At 47.2% G+C, this 19,365-nt stretch overlaps 1 protein-coding gene across 4 annotated transcripts; it reads right to left on the reverse strand.

The window, feature by feature from the left end:
* Positions 1-461: 461 nt before the first annotated feature.
* LOC138796907 (uncharacterized) lies at positions 462-10,538 on the reverse strand. Of its 4 annotated transcripts, none has more exons than XM_069976641.1 (6): positions 10,496-10,538; positions 10,331-10,399; positions 9,371-9,430; positions 9,212-9,280; positions 9,063-9,113; positions 462-1,310 (listed from the first exon to the last, which is right to left on the reverse strand). In XM_069976641.1, exons 1-6 carry the CDS (start codon positions 10,535-10,537, stop codon positions 1,206-1,208), a joined length of 396 nt encoding a protein of 131 aa, XP_069832742.1. In that variant the 5' UTR covers position 10,538; the 3' UTR covers positions 462-1,205. The 4 variants fall into 4 exon arrangements, with proteins under 4 accessions (XP_069832742.1, XP_069832743.1, XP_069832740.1 ...); XM_069976642.1 differs by lacking the exon at positions 462-1,310 and adding an exon at positions 7,303-7,420; XM_069976639.1 differs by lacking the exon at positions 462-1,310 and adding an exon at positions 7,303-7,715.
* Between the last annotated feature and the right edge of the window lie 8,827 nt (positions 10,539-19,365).

The raw sequence follows: 19,365 nt of genomic DNA on the forward strand, positions 1-19,365 counted from the left end.
TCCGAGAAGTCCCGATCCCACCGCCGAGATTTCCCCGTCCGAAGCCGTGCGCGCGCTCACCAGAGATGAGTCCGACGCCCATAGAGAATGATCGGTCCATTAATCTGGTGAGCGCGCGCACGGCTTCTGACGGGGAAATCTCAGCGGCAGGACCGTGAATTCTCGGAAGCGGTAAGCATATCTGTCTGCACCAGGTGTCGGCCGTGCTCTGTCCCAGCACGGGGGGTGACAGGTCTCCTTTAATGGTATTATATGAACAACTGTTTTTCAAGAGCCAGAGCAGTGTGTGGTTTGCCTTCCCCGGTATAAAGGGACATTTTTTTTTTTTGACTGAAAAATTAAATAAAAATTTAACAGTCAACGCTGTTTGTGTTTTCTTTCATTTATTATAGACAGTATATAACATATAAACTTTCACACTACAGAAATAAATTAAAATGTACAATTTAAATATACTGAATTACAACTGGTTTCAATAAATAACATTAGATTTGCACTTATTTGAAAAAGCAAAACATTATCTTCAATAATAACACCATAGTTTTAAGTTAACCTGGGAACAGGGAGAAGAGGCGCCCTGCCCCCAGGTGGAGCCCCTTATCCTTACCCCTTACTTAAAGTCCTTTTCTCTGTCCTGCCACTAAGTGATCTCCCTCGGAAGCCTTGCATGCACTCACCAGAGATGTGTCAGATGCCTATAGAGATTAACTGCTCAAGTCATTCTCTATGGCCGTTGTACTGTCGGCGGCAGGACAGGTATCGGGACTAAAAGAGGGGATAAGTATAAGTGGCTCCACCTGGGGGTCGGGCAGGCTTCACTTCATCAGCCGTCGTGACATGTACCCTGCAAGGCTATGTTCCCACACAGTAATGCAAGGACGGGTCACACAACGGTCAGTGTATTTGAAAATCACCCTGGTCAGTATAGCATTACTCGTCGGATGATCGTCTTTTCTGAAGAATTGTGATGTAGGCGCATCCCAATTCTCCATAGCACACAATACTAAACAATACTAAAAAATAATGTGTGGGAACATAGCCTAATAGACCATAACAGTACCAGGTATTGCAGCAAGATGAAACACAGTCTGAAACAGTAACATGTGAAAACATACGTATTTTACATAAAAGCCATAAATTCGGCTGGTGGATCATTTGCAGGTTTGAAGCCAATATAGTCTCCCTCTGGATCAGGAAAGCTTTCTCTAACCATTTTTACGACACAAGATGGAATAGGCCTTCTGTTTCCCTTCCCTAAAAAGCCATGCACCCAAGCAGTAAATGCTCGATATGCAGTTTTCCTCAGAGTCCTAAAGAAAAGTGAAATACAAACAAATATAAATTAAAATTATTATTAATATTTTTTTTAAGGCATTAAAATTTATGAGCTCTGTCTGTACAATATTTTAACAAAGAATGGTATATTATATGAGGGCTCTAATTATCAGATAAATATGCTATTAGGGTGCCTTCACTTGTATCGGATCAGCAGCATATTTCACCTAAAAATCCGCTGAAGATACTGGCACTTTAATTTTTCAAATAAGAGCAAATAGAATAACATAGTCACACTAAGCACGGCGATATTCCACAAGTTTTGCTCAGTGTGAAATGGCACTTAAGGGGTCTAAGACTTAAATATTTGCATCCAGATAGACATCCCGCTTAGAGTATGTAAGTCTCAAACTCTGTACCCACAATCTGTCCACCCAAAACCACTTGTACCTTCGGATAGCTGCTTTTAATCCAAGATCTGTCCTGTAGTCCGTTCGGCAGGTGATGCAGTTATTGTCCTAAAAAGACATTTTAAACTTGGAGCCCTGTGTCAAACTGGCGTGGCCTAGATTGTGTATGCATTAGGCTGGTAAAACATCTCTGTCCTTTATACCCACCCTTCACATCATTAGTAATGTCACTGGCAGGATTTTTCCTTTTCCTCTGCTGTGAACACTACTTACACAGGTGATGAATACTAGAAAATCTGCCTGGAGCATTCCTAATGATGAAGAGGCGGGGAGGGGGGACAGAGAGGTTGTGACAGCCTAATGTACACACACTCTAGGCCACGCCAGTTTGACACAGGGCTGCAAGTTTCTACGTTGTTTTCTAGAACAATAACTGCATCACCTGCTGAACAGACCCCAGTACAGATCTTCGATTAAAAGCAGCTATCTGACGGTACAAGTGGTTTGGGGGGGCAGATTGCGGGTACAAAGTTGCTTTAAGGGCCAGTTCACACTGGTCAAAAACCTCGGAATCCCGCTGTGCTCAGTGTGACAAGGTTCTTATATGGAAGGGCGAGCGTGCTCTCATCTCACGCAGCTCTCCGTTCAAAGAATAAACATGTTAGATCTTTGGAGAGTGTGCAGTGTCCCAGAACATGCAGACTACTACTCCTATTATGGCCATTTCTCTTGCTGTGTCAATGCCTGTTCTGGTAAGTGTTTGCACTGCAACTGCTGCTGGTTTTCCCCTAGTATTCTCTGGTATTGTGCATTTTCATGTGTATTGTCATGTATTCCTGTGTATTATTACAGTGTACAGTGGTATGCAAGGCTGTTGATCACGTGACCTGTAACCATGGTTCCTCCAATGGCCGACTAGTTCTGGCCAGGAGCAACCATGTGACCTCCCACTTCCTCCTAACAAGTTAGTCTTCCCCCTGCTTCCAGGCAAGGAGGATGTGTGTCGTCCCTCTCCTGCCTCAGAGGAGTTGGGCTTCTTTTCTGCAGCCTTTTCACCATAAGAAGAGTGACTGATTCTGCTGCTGTATTCAAGTCTTCGGCTGTATCTGCCTGCTCAAGTGACCGGATTCTTCTCTCTCATCTGGGTGTCATTCCGTTATCTCTCCTCATCGCTGCAAGGATTCACAGCAAGTATTATTCTCAAGCTAATCCACCCAGCAACGCTATTTCTCTCATACTCCTACTCCCATCATCCGGCACGTATTCTCACAGCCTATGCAGCACCACTCCTGCTTTATTTGTCAAAGCCTGCTATATACCCGGTTGCATCCGGACAGAACTGTTGCTACTAGTTACTTCATCTATAATAAAACCGCTGTTACTGAACCCTGGCATTGGTGTCCACTAACTGGTGCCCTGACTAAGTGCAGCGAAGAATCGCATGCCCATCATCACCCGCAGATTCCTCAGACCGGCCCTACAGCTGTGCTGCCCTCAGGCCTATACCGTGACAAGTATACACCCTGCAGCTGCCCCGGTCATTGCCCGCTCATAACACCAGCACTGCGGAAGTGGCCCCCAGGGGCCAGGGCATCGCATTTGGCGTCACGAACAGGATCTACCCGCCACGCGGTGTACCAGATCTACAGTTTAATATCGTCTCCAGAGACTGTGCTAAAATTGCCATGGGAGTTCTGATAACTGAGTCGCTGCACGGCTGGGACTGTACACAAAATGGCCGCTTTTTGCTGTTATTTCTACCTGCGCCATCCCCCGGTGACGAGGGGGTTAACTGCCATGCGGCCGAGAAGCGGGAATTGCTTGGCGCCATTGATAATGACTGTGTCTCTCCTGATTGGCCGGCCGCTTCCACTGACGTCATTGTTGCTGGGCAGACTTTGGAGCCTGATCCTCCAGCCTGGCGCTCCTCCCCTTCCTGCTACAAGTTCCGGCCAGTGGAACGCAAGATGGCGGCCTATGAAGAGCACCTGCCTGCAGCCCCAGCGCTTGTGATGCCTACACTGCCTGAGAGTCTGCCTCTGCTCAATCCTGCGTGCCTGCTAATGCCGCTACCCTCCGACAGCGATATCAGTTGGGGCTCTACACCAGTCTCCAACGGTCCGGAGGAAGAGCCTGTCTCCATCGCCAGCGTCTCACCGGGATCTCGTTGCTCCAGCACTCCCGAGGTTGCCTTCTCCACAGGAGGATCGACCTCGCCAGAAAACTATGGATCCGTGAGTACCGGGGTTCCGGGCGCCCCTCTTCCTGCCTCTAGCCAGGGGGATAACTTTAAGGCCACCTGCTACGCCAGTCCCTGGAGGCTCCCCGGGCCCGGGACACCATCCCTGCCTCAGTGGGTGTTTGGGGATGACCCGGTTATCAAGAAGTTGGCGGATGAGATCAAGCAGGCCCTAACCTTGCTACATCCGGTGGCTAAAGCCCCCCTCACCATGGCTACTACGGTGACTCCCCCTACCACTGCCGTGGCTAAAGCTGCGACCACCACCACTACCTACCATGTGGCCCCTACTGTCTCTCCTGTGACCACCGTGACCCCTAGCCTCGTGGTCACCACCGCAGCAGATGATGCTCCTGCTCCGGCTTCCTCCCGGTATTATCCCTGGGAGAAAAAGAGGGGTGCCACTTGGGGTCCTCCAGGACATTTCTGTTAAATGTCCTCCCAAGGGCTGAGTTCTATGACTGTGTTTTTTTTGTGTGCTGTTTCACCATTTAGTTCATGCAACGTTCAAGGTTCGTGCCTGGTCCTCCTGACCAAGTTCCCTGTACTAACCAGCCATGAGCTGATGGACACTTACAGTAACAAAAGGTTCTCTAGTGCCTGTCCCAGAGCCTTTTACATGGACGATGTCTAATTGCTTAAAAGAGACTCTACCTCACAGAGACACTTAACCCATTCCTTCCTAATGCACTTTCCTGTGATTGTGTGTTCCACACAGGGTATTATTGCACTTATTTCATTATTGCACTTATTGTACTATTGCATTCCAGTGTTATCGAAGTCTTTGTATTTCCTCCTCTGAGTAAGCACAAGGTTACATAGATAGCCTCAGAGTAGAGCGCCTCTTTTGTAAAACAGTATATTTTCCAGTGTCTAAGACAGATAGCTCCTCCTCTGAGTAAGAGAAGTCAGTTTACATATACCTCAGAGAAAGTCCAGTTTATGTAGGAGTGTATTTTCTCATCCAGTCTCAGTATTGTGTATTATTATCATATCTATAGCTGGAAAGATTTAGTTGAGCCAGTTGGTATGCAGATTTTTCTCAGATTTTCATTCAGATTTCTCTCAGGTTTCATTCAGATTCATGTGAGCCAGTTCTCCTCAAGACCTCGCAGTATTTGTTGTCTTTTGTGTTTCCCTTCCTTTTGTTTCCAGTATTTGTTCGCCTCTGTCTTGTCCCAACGCAGTAGTTATCACACATAGTCTTACATAATATTCACACTGGTCCATACATATTGCACCTTGGATACCCTTTCGTGTGTTTGGCCTATTGAGTAATTGTGTTGTATGATTGACCGGTATGTAAGGGGCCCCCATGTATGTTTGCTTTTATTATTTTGTTCTTTTCTCTTCCAGGTATCCAAGACACTACTCAGACACGCCAAGATAGTACACAGGTCTTCACGTTCTCCTCCAGTAGGGTAACACATTTAACAGAAAACCTACTGTCTAACTGGCTGGAATATTGAGGGTCCCCCGCCAGCAGTTAACTTGTCCTGGCTTACACGTCAGATGGTTCACGCACTAGCTACCTGGTCGCCAGAGTACGTTAGGCACCCCTAGGTGAAGTCCTGCCACTAGGGTTTCTCATCCTCTCTCTCTTCTCACCTGTGCCTTGGGCGTGGGAAACACACACCTCATCACACTCACTCTCATCATTCATTCCTGTTGTTTGATTGTCCAGTCTATTCATGTTTGCTGCCTTCTAGATTCGCCGAGGTCGGCTCAAATTTGCTAGGGAGGTATGCAGTGTCCCAGAACATGCAGACTACTACTCCTATTATGGCCATTTCTCTTGCTGTGTCAATGCCTGTTCTGGTAAGTGTTTGCACTGCAACTGCTGCTGGTTTTCCCCTAGTATTCTCTGGTATTGTGCATTTTCATGTGTATTGTCATGTATTCCTGTGTATTATTACAGTGTACAGTGGTATGCAAGGCTGTTGATCACGTGACCTGTAACCATGGTTCCTCCAATGGCCGACTAGTTCTGGCCAGGAGCAACCATGTGACCTCCCACTTCCTCCTAACAAGTTAGTCTTCCCCCTGCTTCCAAGCAAGGAGGATGTGTGTCGTCCCTCTCCTGCCTCAGAGGAGTTGGGCTTCTTCTCTGCAGCCTTTTCACCATAAGAAGAGTGACTGATTCTGCTGCTGTATTCAAGTCTTCGGCTGTATCTGCCTGCTCAAGTGACCGGATTCTTCTCTCTCATCTGGGTGTCATTCCGTTATCTCTCCTCATCGCTGCAAGGATTCACAGCAAGTATTATTCTCAAGCTAATCCACCCAGCAACGCTATTTCTCTCATACTCCTACTCCCATCATCCGGCACGTATTCTCACAGCCTATGCAGCACCACTCCTGCTTTATTTGTCAAAGCCTGCTATATACCCGGTTGCATCCGGACAGAACTGTTGCTACTAGTTACCTCCTCTATAATAAAACCGCTGTTACTGAACCCTGGCATTGGTGTCCACTAACTGGTGCCCTGACTAAGTGCAGCGAAGAATCGCATGCCCATCATCACCCGCAGATTCCTCAGACCGGCCCTACAGCTGTGCTGCCCTCAGGCCTATACCGTGACAAGTATACACCCTGCAGCTGCCCCGGTCATTGCCCGCTCATAACACCAGCACTGCGGAAGTGGCCCCCAGGGGCCAGGGCATCGCAAGTGGTGTGAGCGAAGAGCACGCAAGCACTACCATAGAATAACAGTGTCAAATTGAGCACTGTGCGATTCTGCTGCGGCGATCCATTTGGTCTTCCCGGTGCCTTTGTGGGGTCACACTTTCTACAGTGTCAATTGATAAGCTGTCACACTTGCGCAAGGGACAGAAGACACCCCTCATCAATCCACAGGTGAATAAATTACAGCTCGCTGTTCTGCGCACTCAATAGACAAATTAGAAGAGATGAGTACTGCTCCTGTAATTTCCGATGTACACCAGACTCAACTTTTCTAATTTGCCTTTTGAGCAGGCTACGATTTTTACTCAACATGAGTGGGAAGGACAAGAGGGTGAAAAATATCAGGGTGTAGGGTGATTTCTGGCTAGTGCTCCCTGTTGAAACGTTCGCTTTAACAAGAGTGGAGTATGCAGTAACATGCTACAGCAAGTATATGCAAAAACCACAGCAACAAATTACTTTGTCAATGTAGTGTATGTAACAGAGATATGCACAACTCAATCATGGGTATGGCACTATGATGGTTTTACATGACTCCATAGAAATGCATTTGAGTTTAGTGGTGTCCTCATGTATATTAGAACAGAGGAGTAAGGTGTCCCTTTACTGCCAATCAGCAATTTAGAGGCTACATAAAGGAAACCGCAAAAGTTATAATAAATGTAGAACACAATTATACAGTTTGTGAACCTCCTTACAATTTCATTTTATATTTTCTTCTCTAAACTATACCTATTAACTAACCTGTTTATTGTTTTTCTGGATGGCTGACGCTGCACCTCACCAACTAGTCTCATATTTATTTCCACTGTCTCTGGTTGATGGCAATAAAAATTAAAAAACTCATGTTGAGTGATGCAGCGTAAATTTGAAACATATGGCTGCACGTTTTCAATTTCACTGCAACAAATTGACTCTATATTAGTTGACATAACAACACAATGTGAGCACATGCACCAGTCCACTGTACCAACCCTGGTCAAAATAATAGGCTCACTAAATTCTAAGTAATGTGAATTGGAATCTCTGAAAGGATTTTCTGGAAAACAGGGTGCATGGCGTGCTTCTCCAGAATATTTTGACCTCAACCTTGCTGTAAGTTCTCTAAACTGTAGACACAACATAAAAGGGGAAAATGTATTAACAAAATTAAATTCACATTTTTTTTAGCTCAAGACCACTACCTACATTGTTTCCATAAGAAACAAAAACATTGCTATTGGATTCAGCTATGTTGAAATGGCCAGACGATGTATCATAGATGTGACCTTATCTAGGCGGGTTTTGTGTAGTATGTGCTTCAGTGTACAACAATTCTGCATTGAGTAGACACCCCAGCTCAAACTATACCACCAACACTGTACCAAACTTCCCATGACATTGTTACACCAACACTCAAAACCCAAAAGAGGAGCTGGAGGCAGCAGGGACAGAGGTGAGTAGCTGGTGGGGGAATTCTGCACAGAGGGAGCTGATATGTCCCGATAAGACCGCCGCCCCGCCCCATCCCCCGCGATAAGCCCCACCCCCGGCGCCAGAGCTGACAGGTCACCCAGCTGTCCCCTAATCCTGAATGTCAGTATAATGGAGGTCACCCAGCTCTCCCAGCATACAGTTTTGGACCTTATAGATGGGAAAGGGGAAGGAAGTTTCTGGAAGTGCGGATCCTGAGATGTCTGTCTGGCAGGTTCAGAAGAGATGAATTGTAGCTGGAAGAAATCGTCATGGAGGTCTGAGCCGGATGGAGAGAAAAAGTGAAAGTGACGCATCAGATCAAAGAAGACGTCACCTGTGAGTCACTGTATGATGAATTTGTATTGAGTAGAACATTATCGGTTAGGAGCGCTGCACTGCTCTATGCTGCAATACACACACTGCTTCTCCCTAGTATCCTGAATCTTGATAAAAGCCCCCCTTTCTTCCCCAGAGCGCTTTTATCTAAATTCGCCCTGTTGCCAAAATGACCTAGAAACTGCCATGATGGCTGCCATGTGAAACGTAAAACAACACTAGACACACCGGCCATATACACTGTAACTCCACCAGACACATCTGCCCTGTACGCTGTAACACCACCACTTTATACAACTGCCCTGTACACTGTAACACCTACAACACTAACAAACTAACTGACAAACCTATCAGTCACACTGTAACACCAACACAACAAAACACATGCGCCCTGTACGCTGTAACACCACAATAAATGGACATACCTGTCATGTAAACTGTAAAACACCACTAGACACAATGGCCACGTACACTGTTACAACTAAACACTTCTCTCCTGTATAGAAGCACACAGAGAAGGAAATATGCTCAAACTCTATTGGAATGAAAATAGAGGTCCAGTGCATTTCTGTCTCTGTATGTTTGAAATACAAAAAATAAGAGAACATTGAGATACTCGTGAATAATACAACTACACTATGTCTACAAATTACTTATTGATTTACCTCATCCGTACTGTTTTGGAGCTGTGATTGTCCCTCAAGATTTTCTGATGCCTGAAAAGATAAATTGGATGCATTGGAAATAACTCACAATATATATTTTCATTATACATGAAATATCACTCTATAACATGATGGTTTAAATTGATTACCCCTTCCTCAGTATTCTGATTGTCCTCACACAGAAGTACAGCTGAAAGATCTTGAAATGCTGCTTCGATCTATTTAAATGAAATATAATTTGGATAATAAGGATAAGAAAATACACACATATACAGTTTTTACAATGGACACTATTATAAATTACTCACATCAGAATCTTCTGTTGTAACAGTTGCTATGGCTTGGTCCATGTTGTTGATTTCTCTGGACTAAAAAAAAAAAAATATCAAATGAAAAGCATTAATATAGTTAATATGCTAAAATTATAGGTAATAGCATTGGCATTTGATTGGTGGTAGTGTACAGGGGCCATTGGTAGTTCGTGAATGGTAGTGGTGGGGGCGGGGGCTTGATAACCGAATGATTATTAGCACGTCCGGGATGGGAAAAGATCTCAAATCGATCACCCACAGTGCTTCAGCATCGGCCCTGTACCCGTGGATAGAACAGTGCCGTACACGGGAACCGGGCCGCGGCTCAAAAAAAGGACCGCGGCACCGGCTTCCCTGTGACGGGGCCGTTCTATCCCTGTGTCAGATTAAAGAGAATGTACCTAATGGTACATCCTCTTTAAGGGTGACGGCCTACTCAGCCAATCATTGGCTGAGGTGCTGTTCCGTCTCAGTCAGTCACTAATTTGCTATACAGCTCAGCAAATCAGTTACTGAATAAGAATCGACAGCACCACATAAAAGCTGACAGGAACGGCATCAAGAGGATGACCATCAAGAGATGTCAAATATTGGTAGGGTGGGTTCGGCCACACTCTCCCAAGTGACAGGTTCCCTTTAAAGGGAACCAGTCAGCTGAGAAGAGAGGGAAGAGACCGTCCGACCCCCCCAGAGGAGCCCCAGATACTTACCTCGTCCTTCAAGTTCCGCTCCAGAAGCCAGTGCCATCATGGATAAATCGCCGCCCGATGGTCTGGGCGCGCGGTATATAAGTGAGAAGTCCGACGTCCATAGGAAATAAATGCTCCAGTGATTTCCCATGGACGTCGGACTCATCTCTTCTCATTTATATAACACGCGCGCAGACCATGAGGCGGGCTCTTCCCTCTGTTCTCAGGTGACAGGTTCCCTTAAAAAAATAGATCAAAATTAGATTACCTCATGTTCTGTATTCTGATCTTCATCAAAAAGAACTACAGCTGACAGCTCTTGAAATACTGCTTGAATCTATGAAAATAAGACATTTATTAATACACTTTGAACAGACTGGATAAGATACACAGATATACAGATATATGATATACAATAGTGTAAAATACTCACACCAGATTCTTCAACAGTACTTGTTGGCGTTCCTTGGTCCATTTTTTTTTATACTAAAAAAAAAAAATCTATAAATCATGAATAAACAGTTGCATTGGTGGTTCTGTGGTAGTGATACTAGCATTGGTGGTTCTGTGGTAGTGATACTAGCATTGGTGGTTCTGTGGTAGTGATACTAGCATTGGTGGTTCTGTGGTAGTGATACTAGCATTGGTGGTTCTGTGGTAGTGATACTAGCATTGGTGGTTCTGTGGTAGTGATACTAGCATTGGTGGTTCTGTGGTAGTGATACTAGCATTGGTGGTTCTGTGGTAGTGATACTAGCATTGGTGGTTCAGTGGTATTTTAATAATCATTGGTGGTTCAGTGGTATAGCAATAATCATTGGTGGTTCTGTGGTATTTTAATAATCATTGGTGGTTCAGTGGTATAGCAATAATCATTGGTGGTTCTGTGGTATTTTAATAATCATTGGTGGTTCAGTGGTATAGCAACAATCATTGGTGGTTCAGTGGTATAGCAATAATCATTGGTGGTTCAGTGGTATAGCAATAATCATTGGTGGTTCAGTGGTATAGCAACAATCATTGGTGGTTCAGTGGTATAGCAATAATCATTGGTGGTTCAGTGGTATAGCAATAATCATTGGTGGTTCAGTGGTATAGCAACAATCATTGGTGGTTCAGTGGTATAGCAATAATCATTGGTGGTTCAGTGGTATAGCAATAATCACTGGTGGTTCAGTGGTAGAGCATAAATCGTTGGTGGTTCAGTGGTAGAGCATAAATCGTTGGTGGTTCAGTGGTAGAGCATAAATCGTTGGTGGTTCAGTGGTGTCCGGAAGGCAGACAATGAATCATTACCTGCCTGCCAGCTCAGAAGCTCTTCTCTGTGCTGTGAGCGTCGCTGAAATACGACGTCATCAGCTCTGACAATCGGCGCACGCGCAGTAAACATTGAAGCTGTGGAGCGGCTTCAATTGTGAACTGCGCATGCGCCGAAAACGACCGTCACGGCGCCTGCGCGGGATCCGGCGAGAAGAAAGAAGACAAGGAGGAAGAAGACCCGGCGTCAATCAAGTGTCGGAGGCGGGGAGAAGGCTGGACTTCGGGCCGGCGGCGCTCATTACCATAATGGGCGCGAGAAGAAGAATCGGCGATTTCTCCGTGTCAACAACGAGATCTGGGACGGGACCGGGAGCGATATGGTAAGTATATTGACCTTTATGTAACTGTTTGTCTGTTTCTAACGGGGGCCACGGGGTGAATGGTTCCCTTTAAGGATCAAAGTCAAATTCAAAATCAAAACAGCGGTGGGGGGAGAGGTGGTGAGTCACATTATGCAGGGAATGCAGTCAAATTGAAAAGCGAAAGGGTGGTGGCGGGGGTAGAAGTCAGTAGTTACATTATGCAGGGAATGTTACCCCAACTGCTACAGTCAAATTGAAAATCAAAAGGGTGGTGGCGGTTGTAGAAGTCAGTAGTTACATTATGCAGGGAATGTTACCCCAACTGCTACAGTCAAATTGAAAATCGAAAGGGTGCTGGTGGTTGTTGGCTACTTGTTGGCTACTGCTGGGCCTTAACTGGCACCCATGTAGCCTACTGGTGTGCCTGCCCTTGCCTCGTTGTTGCTGGGCCTTAACTGGCACCCATGTAGACTACTGGTGTGCCTGCCCTTGCCTCATTGTTGCTGGGCCTTAACTGGCACCCATGTAGACTACTTGTGTGCCTGCCCTTGCCGGTAATGGCCACTTTATGTTTTTTTATTTTCTAACCTTCAATTTAGATTTTAAAACCAAATCGACTTCAATTAAAGTGCAATTTTCACTGTTCAAAGGAACAGACAGTGATAATGGTGGATCCTAATTTAGCATTCTTGTGTTATCCATTTCAAACCATATGACCTGTGGATGTGAACTTGCAGGGATTCTTTGCTGTCCTTTCATTTTTAGCTCGGGGCCTCTTAACCCCTTAACAACCGCGGGCGTAAGTGTACGCCCCCAAAACCCGTGCCTTAACGCAAACGGGCATACATTTACGCCCGCGGTTTCCCCGATCGCTGTGTGTGTACTATAATGTATAGCAGGCCATCCTAGCTTGTCGGCACGGGGGTGATTAACCCCTCCCGTGCTGACGAACGCCGCTATTGGCTGATTAATTCAGATCAGCCAATAGCGGCGATCTGAAGCTTTCCGGGTCATCGGTGACCCGATAACCCGGAAAAAAATGACGGTCAATTCTGTCCGAGGACGTCACTGACTGCCATTACTGTTAAAAGTAATGGTGGCCAAGGTGCCACGTCCCGATCGCCGTGATCGGCCGGCCGGGACCGACTGGCCAATCACGGCGATATAAGTCCCCAAAAAGTGTTAAATACCTGCTGGGGACACCTCACCTAGGTAGCTGAGGTGTCTCCAGCAGGTATTGGCACATACTCACCTGATCCCGGCGTCCCAATCGCTTCTTCCGGGTCCCGATCGCGTCCTCTTCTTCGCCGCGTCTTCGGGTATTTCCGCAGATCCCGGCTTCGGCTCCCCTCGGCTCCCATCGGCAATTTCCGGAATTCGGGACCTACTGCCCCCTAGCGGCTGATAAGTGTATATAATACACATATCAGTAGCTATAGGGTTGAAGAAAGGTGTTTTTTTTTTTTTTTTTTTTTTTCGTTTCCGCCCCCTATCGCCGCTGAGTGCTGATCAGCATCGCACGTAAGTGCGCCGCTGATCAGCAACTCCTCCTTTTTTTTTTTTTTTTTAAATATACTTTTTATTATTTTCAATTTTCAAAACCATCAACATATACATGGCGAACTGACAATTTCGCCTCCATTTATAACAAAAAGTTCAGCAATCAAAACATGGCCTTTGATGGAACATTGAGAGAGTGAAAAGGAGAAGTCGGTCCAACCATCATAGCAATCTGTGTAATAACATCCCCGAAGATAAATGTCCACAAATAAACTGTTGCATATATCCTAAATCCCCCCGCCCATCCCCACCCCACCCCGCCACCCCCGTGCCCACGTCCAGTCTCATAGCACTCCCGGCTCCTTCAGGTTAGGTCTCGGTTATCTCTGGTCCCACTAGACCTTCAGCCTCCCTAACGTGCCAGCTATATCGCTGCGCATATACCAAACAGTGTCTTTAAGGGGTGTCATGACGTGCACTATTTCATCTCTTGTGAGAAATGCTAAAATAAAAGTTTTCCACTTTCTCAGGAACCCTTTGATCAGTTTGTCTTTAGATCTACACACCTCCATTTGGTCCCATGTCATGTACTGTTTCACTTGCGCAACCACATCCCTAGAGGACGGCATTTGTTGCTCCAACCATCGCGCAAGAAGGCACCGTTTTGCCACCAACACGAAGACATGAATTAATCTGGTCACCCCTCCATCCTCCGGCAACACATGAAGTGCCAGGAATGAGGGCTCCAATGAAATGGATATATGTAGTTTTTCCCTCAGCAGGTCCTTCAAGTTTAGCCAATAAAGTCTCAAGAATGGACAGGTGACCAGCCCATGTAGGAGATCAGTGCCCCTTTCATTACATTTTGGACATGCTTCTATCCTGTCGGGATGGTCAGGGGTTCTGGGGAAAGAAAAGCCATACGTGGCATGGTGCATGATTTTGAACTGAGTTTCTCTCCACGCCTCACTCACCACTGCTTTACATACCGCCGACCATCCCTCCAGGACAGGCTTGCAGAGGTCCGTTGCAACCAACTTAGTTTCCCAGTATTTAAAGATACCCTGCGCAAACTGTTTAGAGGAGGACCTCCTTAGTATCCAGTAAATGTGGGACAAAGAATGGACCGGGTTCTCAGTTTGAGTCAACTCTTGCAGAAAATGGGATTGGAACAGCGGGGTTAGATTCAACAATCTACTCTTAAGGAAACCCATAACTTGGTTATATAGTAGAAAGTGCCCCTTTCCCAGTCCATATTTGCCCCCCATCTCTGGAAAGGTCAAGTACCTGTGCTCCGTTGGGTGCAGTAAGTGTTGGACAGTCAAGATGTTTTTACTTTTCCACTCAGTATGGAATGTATTGAGTACCTCAGCAGGAAGTTCTGGGTGGGACCACAGAGGCATCATCGTATCTATCAGAAAAGGTCTACCCGCGCCCTTGAGACACGCTCTCCATGCCAATATAGAGTCCCGAAGTAGGACGTTACGCTTGACCGACCCCGGGATCGCAGAAAATTTAGTAAATAGAATGGCCGATAGGGACCAGGGGGCAGCCATGCTCGCCTCCAACCCAACATTTGAGTATGGTCCTCCCCCACGCACCCAATCCACCCCGTGGCGTAATAAGCATGCCAAGTTATATGATCTGACATCGGGGAAATTGAGACCCCCTTGGTCTCGAAAAAGCATCAGTTTTTTAAGGGCTATACGAGGCCGCTTACCCCTCCATAGGAAGTTTGTAAAGGCTGAATGTAGTTTGTTAATATCCTTATGACGCAGTAGCATAGGTAGGGTCTGCATTGGGTAGAGCAGCCTAGAAAAGGCTAGCATTTTCAGCAAATGGCTTCGGGCCATTATGGGGAGGGGAAGTTTTTTCCATCTGTCCATATCCTGTAGGATGGACTGGAAAAGGGGAGGATAATTCAGACTATATATCTGGCCCGGTTGAGGGCATAGTTGAATCCCTAGGTACCGTATCCGTGACCTTGTGATAGTCACCTGGACGTCAAAATGTCCTCCGGGGGTTTTAGATAAATCAAGCAAAATGCTTTTCCCCACATTCACTCGGAAGCCAGATCGGATTCCGAAATCGGTCAAGCATTCAAATACCGTCCCCAGGTCCCTATGAGGATTTTCTAAAAACATCAAGAGGTCATCTGCAAAGAGGGCGAGTTTGACAGGTGTACCCCCCACCTTTATGCCCTCAATACCGCTATGCTGAGCTAATACTCTGGACAGCGGCTCCAGGGCTAGGTTAAATAGCAGCGGGGATAGGTGGCACCCCTGTCTCGTTCCCCTCTCCAACGCAAAAGACGGGGACAAGAAACCAGGTGTGCTGATTTTTGCATGTGGAGAGGAGTATAGGACCCGCAGGTAAGACATAAATTGTCCCCTAAATCCCATTTTGTCCAAAACCGTCCACACCCACTCCCACCGCACATTATCGAAAGCTTTTTCAGCGTCGATAGATAATATGGCGGGGGAGGGGTGCAGGTCAGGATGCCAATGGACTTCATCCAGGACACCCATAGCTTTTCGGAGGTTGGACACAGCCGACCGCCCCTGTACAAATCCTACCTGTTCTGGGGAAATAATATAAGGAAGCAGCGTGGCCAACCTGTCAGCCAAGATCTTCGATACTATCTTAAGGTCAATGTTGATTAAGGATATGGGTCGGTATCCTCCCAGCAGCGTGAGGTCCTTCCCTGGTTTGGGCAATACTTTAATATATGCAGTATTCATATCACGTGATATGGGAGATCCCTGAAGGTAGGAGTTGTACAGCGGGAGGAGAGCCGGAGCCACCTCCTCCGCAAGCAGCTTAAAGAAATCACCCGTGTAGCCGTCTGGGCCCGGGGCCTTGTTAGGCTTCAACGCCTTTATAGTTCTAGTAATTTCCTCCAGTGTAATATCTGCGTTCAGCATTGTCCTATCCTCCTCCGCAATGGTTGGCACCACATTGTCCGCCAACCAATTACGGGTCGGATTGCTCTCGTCAGGAGGGTCAGAGTATAGGGAATGGTAAAATTCTTTCAATATCATGTTAATCTTGGCCGGATGAGAGTGCACCTTCCCTGTGTTGTCTTTGAGGGAATTAATATGGTGAAGGGGGAATTTACCTTTAGCCAAACGGGCCAAGAGCCTCCCCGGCTTATTGCCGTACCTGAAAAGTGTGGCCTCAAAGTGTGACCTGTTTATATTTTCTTTCGTTTCCAACCACCCCTCATATTCCGCCCTAACAGTCTGCCATCGGTCCTTCCCTGACTGTGTCGGACGGGCCAAAAAGGCTGTATACGCTGTTCTCAGCGCCGAGCTAAGGTCATTTATGCGGTCAGTCACCTTGCGCTTTAGGCTATGGACGTATGACATGATGCGTCCCCTCAGGACAGATTTAGCAGCTTCCCAGTATAACTGTGGGGCTGTCACGTGTTCTGCATTGGTCGTTTGGTATTCTATCCACCATCCCTTGAGAAGAGCCTTAAAGTTCTCATCCCTGGCTAGCCCATAAGGGAACCTCCATATATAGTCTGTGCCCCTGGGAATCTTGTCATGAAGGTTTATAAGGACCGGGGCATGGTCAGAGATAATAAGGTCCTCTATCCTGACCACATCAACTCTTGGTAGCAGGGATCGAGACGTAAAGAAGTAATCAATCCTGGACCACGAGTTGTGTGGGAAGGAAAAGTGTGAGTATTCCCGGGAGTCTGGGTTAAGTATCCTCCACACATCTACCACTGAGGTCGCCTCGGCCCACCCAGGAAGGGCCCTATCCCTATGTCTAGGAAGTATGGTTGTAGGACCACCTGTTTTTCTGTCCTCCTCGTGGCTCATGACTGCGTTGAAGTCTCCCCCAATTAGTCTAGTTGTCATCTGGTCTCTAAGTAGAGAGTCAGTCAAGGAAGTAAAGAATCGTGTATTAGCTTCCGAGGGGGCATATACATTCACTAACTGAAGAATGTCTGAGTCTGTCTTTATGTGAAGCTTGCAAATCCTGCCCTCTGAGTCCGACCAAGATTGACATACCTCGTATCTGAAGGATTTGTGCAGAAGAATCAGCACCCCCGCTTTGTGGTCCACAGATGGGGATCCATAAACCTCCCCCACCCACGACTTTTTCATCCTGAAGAAGTCCTCCACCGGGAGATGTGTCTCCTGAAGAAAGACGATATCGGGGGAGAACCTCTTCAGATGCCGCAACACCATGTTTCTTTTATGTGGGGACCTGAGACCCTTAACGTTCCAAGTTATCGCTCTAACCATAATCGGGAGAGAGAAGAATAGTTAGAAGCATATATAAAGCAACATCCCCATCTGGACGTGAGCACCCCACCCGATCCCTCCCCATAACATGAACATCCCTTAAACACAATGGCATTTCAACAAAAAACATATCTATAAAACAGTGAACATGGGCCATAGCAGCGAAGAAACAATAATCATTTACCGCCGCTGGCGCGGCCTCAAGACTCCACTTCTTCCCATGAGAGAAGAGAACCTCTCCGACCATAGCGTAAATCTATGGAGGCCCCACCCCCGATACCCACTCCCACGGTCGCTTTGGGCCGAGAGGGACCATCTGCACGGCCAATATGATAACAATTGCCCAGAAAAGCCAAGCATGAAACTCACTAGGTTTATGGTGCCAACCAAAAAGAAAGAGGAGGCAGTAGGGAAGGAGGAAAAGGAGGGAAAGGAGCAGGGAAAAAGGTATAAGGGAGGGAAAAATAAGGGATATATGGGAGGAAAAAGGGTAGAATACAAGATGGGGAGGGGAGGACCATGGGAAAAGGCAGAGAAAGGAGGGGAAAAATGAGGGCGGGGGGAGAGGGGATAGAGAGGAAGGAGAAGAAGGAGGGGGGAAGGGAAGAGGAGGAGGAGGGGGTTGGAGAATATAGGGAGAGGGGAGGAGGAAAAAACAAAAGAGAGGAGGAAGGAAAATAGGGGGAGGGAAGAGGGCCCAGGAGAGAGGAGAACAGGGATTGGGGGGACTCAATACAGGTGACGGTCAAGGGTAAGGTGAGAAGCATGCTACCCCAAGGGAGAGGCTATGGCAGCACCAAACACTCATGGGTGCGGATTCAGAAGGTGTTGTCTCTCAGCTGTCGCACCCCGTCTGTTAAGGAAGTCCTCGGTGTCTGTAAGGAGGAAAGTTCACACACTCCCGTCTTCTCCATTGTTACGAGTCTGGTCAGCCCGCCTAACACGTTTCTCCTTTGGCGGGGCGGACCACACCGAGAGGCCTGGCGACCTGCGCGACGGGGGAGGGCTCCCCCTCCTTGACTGAGATCGGTAAGTAGGATAGTTGCTCGGGCAGCCTCTGCCAGGGGATCTTTCAGGTGACCCCTGAGGATCTCTATTCAGCAGGTCCTGTAGCCCTTCCTCGGCGTCATCTACGGTGTTAAAAGATGAGACAGAGCCATCCGGGTGGAACACCCTCAGAATCGCCGGATACATCAAGGCAAAGCGGATTTGGCGCTTGAAGAGAGCTGTACAGAGAGGGGAAAAAAGTTTCCGTCTTCTGGAGACCTCCGCGGAGAAGTCCCCAAAGATGAGGATTCTGCTTCCCTCCAAGTCAAGGCCTTCTCTCCTGTTTTTAAAGGCACGTTGTATGGCTACCTTGTCAGTAAAATCCAGGAATTTTACAATCACTTGCCGCGGTCTCTGCCGCACATGAAGGCCTTGTGGCACCCCCTCCTCTGGCGCTGAGAGTCGAGGATCCGGGCCCAACCGGTGCGCCCGCTCTACTTTGCATGGTCTGGGGAGGCCCAACATGGCGGGTATAATCTGCTCGCACACACGTGCGAGATCTTTCTGGCGCCATGACTCTGGGAGACCAATTATGCGGAGGTTGTTCCTCCTGGAACGGTTTTCAAGGTCCTCCAGTTTGTCCCAGAGTCTTTTATTATCATTTTCCAGGGAGATTATGCGAGTCTCCCTCCCGTCCTCGGCATCTTCCAACCTCTGTACTCGCTCCTCCGCTACCGTAATTCTCCCGCCTTGGGCCGTGACCGTTGCTTGCAGCTGTGCCAGCGTATTGGCGACAGCCGCTGTGATAGAGTCCTGCAGGCCCGGTACAATCCTCTTAGCCACTTCGGCTGCAAGAGATACGTAGTCTATGACCACCGGGTCTGCATCTTCCTCCCCCCCTGAGTATTCACGCTCTGACCTTTCCGGCGACTGTG

Source organism: Dendropsophus ebraccatus, chromosome 7 (genome assembly GCF_027789765.1).
Source record: "Dendropsophus ebraccatus isolate aDenEbr1 chromosome 7, aDenEbr1.pat, whole genome shotgun sequence".
Classification (NCBI taxonomy): domain Eukaryota; kingdom Metazoa; phylum Chordata; class Amphibia; order Anura; family Hylidae; genus Dendropsophus; species Dendropsophus ebraccatus.